The sequence below is a fragment of the Frankliniella occidentalis genome, unplaced genomic scaffold (genome assembly GCF_000697945.3).
Source record: "Frankliniella occidentalis isolate FOCC.00 unplaced genomic scaffold, Focc_3.1 Scaffold242, whole genome shotgun sequence".
NCBI lineage: Eukaryota > Metazoa > Arthropoda > Insecta > Thysanoptera > Thripidae > Frankliniella > Frankliniella occidentalis.
In genome coordinates this window covers 23,270-29,574 of record NW_026267368.1, presented here as the reverse complement: position 1 = coordinate 29,574, position 6,305 = coordinate 23,270, and the positions used below count along the sequence as shown (strand labels likewise).

Sequence of the window (6,305 nt, the reverse complement as noted above, 5' to 3'; positions counted from 1 at the left end):
TAAGGGGGGGGGGGTAAAGTGAGATTTGCCATTATTTCATACTTTTTCAGCCCCTTACACTGTCTGAACGGTTGATTTGACCCCTAAATGTAACTGACCAGTGGATTTCCCACACCTTTATGCCTCTCAGACAACTGGAGATTCAGTTCTAACAACATTTTTCTCCTTGAGATTTATGGTCCTCCAGTAGAGACAGTCTGTGAGGGGCTGTCAAAAAAGAAAACACATGGATGTCATTCCAACACATTTATGAGATCAGAATTATTAAATTAAATTAGGTGGGAGAGCCCAAAGCAAGCTGAATAAAAATAATGATTGACAAAATTGATAAGCTACAGAAAAAACGGGGATGTGACAGGCATGCAATGAATAAAATATTTATAAAAAATTCAGATGGCAAATGATTAGAAAACAAAAATTAAGATAACTAATGGTATGGAATATGGAAATCACAGTTGCTTAACAGAACTACATATTAAAAAGTGATAGGAATGCAATACTTTAAAGGTTTACTGTAAAAAAAAATGGAATATGGTAATGGAATGCAGTAATTGAGATGTTTAAAAAAAAAATACAGGAAACTAATGGAACAGACTACAAAATTGATAACATACTGAAAAAACGGGGATGAGACAGGCATGCAATGAATAAAATATTTGTGTTAGAAAAAAAAACAGTAAAGTAATTGAAACTAACATGCAGATATCAGGTACAAAAATTACGTCAATGTCAATCACAGAAAATGGCACATTGCAATAAATATGCAAATAAATATAGACTACTACTGCATCAGCAGACTACATTACTGAGGAACACTTCAGATATCACTACCACTGACAGACAGAGCTGCAATGTCAAACATTAAATACTACGTCACTGGTACTGTTACATGTTGTGATCACAACTTCATCGAATTCCATAATTTAGAGTGAAAGCGCTTACAGATATGTGTGAAGCTGTCGCATGCATACCTTCAGTAAATACTCGACTATTTTGCTAAATAGAAAATAGTCAGGTATTTACCTAAAGTATGCATGATGTGCCATTACCAGGCTGTAGGCGCTTCTACTTTAAACTATGAAATTATGTCAAGTAGTAAGCACAAAATGTAACAGTAATTACTTGTACAGTGACACCCGGGACCAGCATGGCGAACTAGAACCGCGAGCATCTCACACCTTCTCCTAGTCCGAATGGCCCACCAGCAATAGTGAGTCCAGACCTATCCAGGCAACAGTCGGAATAACAAAAGGTGGAGACGTGCGCGATGAAGTGCACATACCAGTCCTGGGTGCGACACAGGTACCAGGACCCACCTAAATCTTCTGAATCATCAGGGGCTGCACCATTCGGGATGTGCCTCGGGAAGTGGTGAGTGTTGGCCCAGCCAAGTGCTTCCTTGGTTTTGCTCATGACGTTGCGGGCCTTTCCTTCAAGTTCCCGGGCTGCACGCTAAAAAAATGCAAAAAAGAACCGTTGAGAAATTATACTTTTATTTTTTACCCAGACACTTGCAAACCACTTGCATGAAATAGGAAATAAAATTCAAGCTCCATAAATGTAAAAATTAATTGTACTGTTAGTAATCACATTACATAATTCAGTCTCTTCGTTACTATCATATTACCCTACCTGACTCTACTGTAATCGACTTTCTTTCTAGTGAGCAGTTGTCAGGTAGGTCAGTATGACCTACCTGGCCATAACCTGATGACTGCTTACTAGAAAGATATTAAACGTTACAAACTTAACACAAACAAATCAAAAAATTACAATTAAACAGTTACCTTAATTCTACAACCAGAACATCACAAAATATCACAATATTCAGTCTCTGAGTTACTATCACTGTACCCTACCTGACTCCACAGTAAACAATTGTGTCTTGCTCGTGAGAAGTTGTCAGGTAGGTCAGTGTGTGTTAACTCAGAGACTGAGTTACGTTACATAGCCTGATGACATTACAATTGCTTATTAAGAAAACTTTTAAGCAGCGCCCTCTTCTCCTCATGTTGGCGCTGCTTCTCTTCACGGAGTGTTTTTATTTCTAAGAGGATTCTCTCCCTTTGGTCTCTCTTCTCTGCTACTTTGATCTTCTTTTCTTTGGCATTTTCCTCTGAATACTTCTCCAAAACCGCCACCTTCCTCTTCCTTGGTGGAGTGTTATTCTCTTTTGAGCTGGATGCTACCGTTGACACTCCCTGCTCGCTTGCTAATGCCAGTGGCTCAGCCCACCCATCCTTGCCGAAAATTTCCTCCATATCCTAGACACACACAAGCACAGAAAACTGTTATAAAAGTTGCACTAAAACCTAGACCGAAGACTCTCATCAAAGTATTGCAGAGTAAGTTTGCTAACCCGCCAGTATTTTCTCCAGCACGAGGGATGCAATTGCTGCCTGTGTGAGGAAGTGAGCTAGCAGTGCTCTCTTGTAAGCGTGGCCGCCCGCCATGGCGTCCGCACTGTTTTTGGCATACACTTCCTTCCACAGGTCGGCCAGGCCGCTGCCGCCCATGAGCGCCCCGACCGCCCCCATGAAGGACATGAGCAGGTGGAAGCCGCCCAAGCGGACAACGACAAACGGCAGCTTGCCGCAGAGCCGTTCACTATATCCATGGCCTTAAGAAAGAGTGGCAGGTCAAGGGTCACAACGCAGGTCTTTTGTTTGTAGTCGTCCCCACACCTCTTCCTGGCGTACCGAAGGGCAGTATACAGCGTAGAGGGTTCGGACACCGGCATGAGAATGAACGGAAGGGGTAGAAACGCCGACACGTCATGCTTCGGCTCGTTCGCATGAGCAAATGTCATACACCCATTCCACCTATGGTACGACGCTTGTTGTGCATGTTTGGCCAGCCAGAGGAAGTCGAGCCACCTCGCGTTTTCTAGCTGGGTCACTTCTCCCTGTCGGACCAGAACGTCATCCATTATGTTTGAGCCCTGCATTCTTCGCTGCGCGGTAGGGCTCAATTTCCATGACCCTTCTGTCTCCTATTTCAGCCGTTGTGGCGGCTCTCTTATGGCGGGGCACTGGCGCCCGGGCCTGCAGTCTGCTAGCCGGGGTCACGACCATGGGAACCGCGGCGACATGCACGGTTTCCCCCAATTCTCCCCAGTTGCTGAAAATACTATGAAGTATACTGCCTCCACTCTGCTTAATCCACTGTTCCATCTTGTAACTCTCTGTCAAGGAAATTTGGAGGCACATACTGATGGTCTTGAGGGGCTTTCATCTCCTCACCAACCATGATGAAATGGTGGAGTACGCACAATGCAGCAAAAAGGTTCTGTGCATTTGTTGGACTCATCCTCAGAGGCTGGTGCAAAATTTGCCACCTTGAACACAAAATGCCAAATGCATTTTCAATGGTGCGTCTTGCTCGAGACAATCGGTAATTAAAAATACGGTGCTCATCAGTTTGAAGTGATCTCCTTGGATATGGACGCATCATATGTCGGCCTAGAGAAAACGCCTCGCCAACAAACACCTAAGGGAATAGGATGTCTGTTTGCGGGAAGGGGCTAGGATCCGGTAAGTCCAGTTCACCATTATTGCGGTCCAAGGAAAAATCTGAATTCCCCCACACTCCTCCATCGCTTAAGGAACCTGTGCAACATCATTTAATATTAGCTCACACAAACCATTTTCCATACGGCACAGAACAAAAAGTGTACTAACCGTATTGCCCAATGTCAATTGTTGTAAATTTGTACTGAGCATCGCACGTTGCCATAAGGACCATGCTAAAAAAAGACTTGTAGTTATGAAACTGGGCGCCACTTTCGGGAGGCGCCTGGATTCTCATGTGCTTCCCACCTACAGCTCCTAAACAGTTTGGAAACTGCCAAATCTCCATGAATTTGTTGGAGATTTCCTTCCATTCGGCCTTTCCTGGAGTCTTGAGTACAGATTCTTCCAGTGCCAGACGAAAGGCCATACACATGTTTCATGTATGACCTTGTGGACTGTTGACTTTCCAATCGGAAATTCAAAATGCTGCTTCCTTGCAGATGCACCATGTGCAAGGTACCTGTAACTGTAAAGCACACAGTGAATATTATTGTACATCAAACATAACACCCGAACCTGACCACGCATTCAAAGAGCTACTTACATCACAGTCACAGCTACCCTGAGTTTAGTAGGCAAGGGTTCCCGAAGGCTATTTTTCTTCAGAAAGGGATCAACCGTGTCCACGCAAGTAGTTGAAATTGCTGTGGCCACATGCGAAATAGGCTGAAAAACTCTTCATGATCCGTTTCTAGCAGCTCATCAATTAAGTTATTGTACATGCCCTTCGTGTTCCGAGACTCGTTTTCGGGGCGCACCCACCAACGCCGATGTGGCATACGCCTGAGACGTCTCCACGCAGTGTATTGAGTTATAATATTGGTGTGCAGCGCCATTAATAACACTAAAATTGACCCTAAGAGCCGTGGATGCATGTTGTGTTGTGATGTGTGTTGTTCGCGCGACAGCAGAAGACAAGACTCTGAAATGCAGCACCGCCTTGCTCAGAACCGAAACGACCTCAATTCTGATTGGCTGGAGCCTACTCTTACGCTCTCTCGTTGTAGACATGGTGGAGTAGCGCGGCCGCCTTACTCCTTTACTCCCCACAGCCTTACTCCACCCCATTGTAGACGGGCCTTAAACAACTTGTACTACTTAGAACTAAAACTGAAAACACTGAAAATAAACGGAATTCAACGAAACTACCAAAAACTATTGCCGCCGAAGATACACAAATAACAACAACAGTGTGAACACCGAAGCACTTCCCTTCCTCTTCCTCTCCCCGGTCGCTGGATGCGGGACTGTTCCCCCTGTGCGGCCAGCGGTAGCGACTTCTCATTGGTCGGCGCTAACATGTGACCTTCGTTTGATTGCATTTCTTTCGTTACATTGCAGAACCTATTGCGAACCCATCCGGATGGGAACCCGATCATTTCATTAGAGAAACTCTGCATTCTCTTATTATATCCTTGTACACCTCAAAAGACTCCAACTGCACTTTCATAATCTCCTGGTGGCGCTGTTCTCTGGCAGCCTTCTTTTCCTCTTCTTTGTTGTGAATAGCTTCTTGAAGCACCTAAAATTTCTTTTCAAGCTTCGTCTTCTTCTTGGGAGGTTCATCAAAAGAACCAATACTATTCGATGAAGCAGAACTGGAGTCACTGTTTGGCGACATAGGATAATACGTATTGATGGCAGTGGAAAGGGGTTTTACGGTGGGGCTATTCTTGCCCACCTCATCCATCTCGTCGAAAAATCTTAATCGCACTGGTGTTTCACCAGTGCCTTTAGCACCCATTTTGTCCTTCACTCTGTTGTAAATTTTCTGCAAATCCTTTCACTTACTTTCACATTGCTTCCATGTGAATGACCAGTACTTGTTGTTCAGCTTTTTAGAAGCAAGAATCAGGGGAAGCTTCTGCCCTTTCCTGATGTTTGACACAGTAGTGCTCTCAAACAAAGGCAGTAGTTCATTCTTTCTCAAATGTATTAGCTGCTTAACTGCATCATCGTCATGCCAATGCATCGTTAGGCGACACCCTAGTCACACCAGCTGCACCCTAGTCACACCAGCTGCAAAAAACGGAGTCATAATAGTAACAAATATAATGAACCCTTTCTAATATCAGATACCTGGAAAATGTGCGAGTAGGAAGTAAAGTACACTGTTAAAAAAAGTTGTAAAATTACGACAAATTTTGTAAGAAATTTGTCGTTTAAAAACAACATTGTTGTTTCAACAGAAAACGAAAGCAACGTTAATTAACAGTAAGCTTGTTTTAGTACGACAAATCCGTTTGTTGATGGAAAGATTCATTCTTAGGCAAAACTACATTGGTATCGTATTAGAACGAACTCATTGTTTTAAAACGAAAGAAAATGTTTCTCAACGAACAAATCGTTATTTTACAGAAAGAAATAAAAATGAGTTGTTTTCTCAGTTTTGATGAAAAGAAAATTGAAATTTAAGAATATTAGTCGATTTTTTCTTCTGTAAAATAACGATTTATTTGTTGAGAAACAGGACCGAGTCGTTTCTAAACGATATTGTTTGTATGTTCACAAGAATGTTGTAATTTGACGACACAGTTGTAAACCATACAGAAATAGTCAAGACCCTATCCCTGATCTTAAGAAAAAAATTTTTTTAACAACATTACCGCAAAATAACGATTTTTTTCTGACAAGAGTGTTGTAATATAACAACACTTGTCGCTATGAAAGTTTACGATACAGGTATCGTAAATTTACAATACTAATTTTAACAGTGTACATACCTGAATCAGA

At 42.7% G+C, this 6,305-nt stretch overlaps 1 protein-coding gene across 1 annotated transcript; it reads right to left on the bottom strand.

The window, feature by feature from the left end:
• Positions 1–3,156: 3,156 nt before the first annotated feature.
• Positions 3,157–3,744, bottom strand: LOC127750705 (uncharacterized). Its single transcript, XM_052273061.1, has 3 exons — positions 3,681–3,744; positions 3,549–3,608; positions 3,157–3,461 (listed from the first exon to the last, which is right to left on the bottom strand). The coding sequence occupies exons 1-3, from the start codon at positions 3,742–3,744 to the stop codon at positions 3,157–3,159; spliced, it is 429 nt and encodes a 142-aa protein (XP_052129021.1).
• Positions 3,745–6,305: the final 2,561 nt, after the last annotated feature.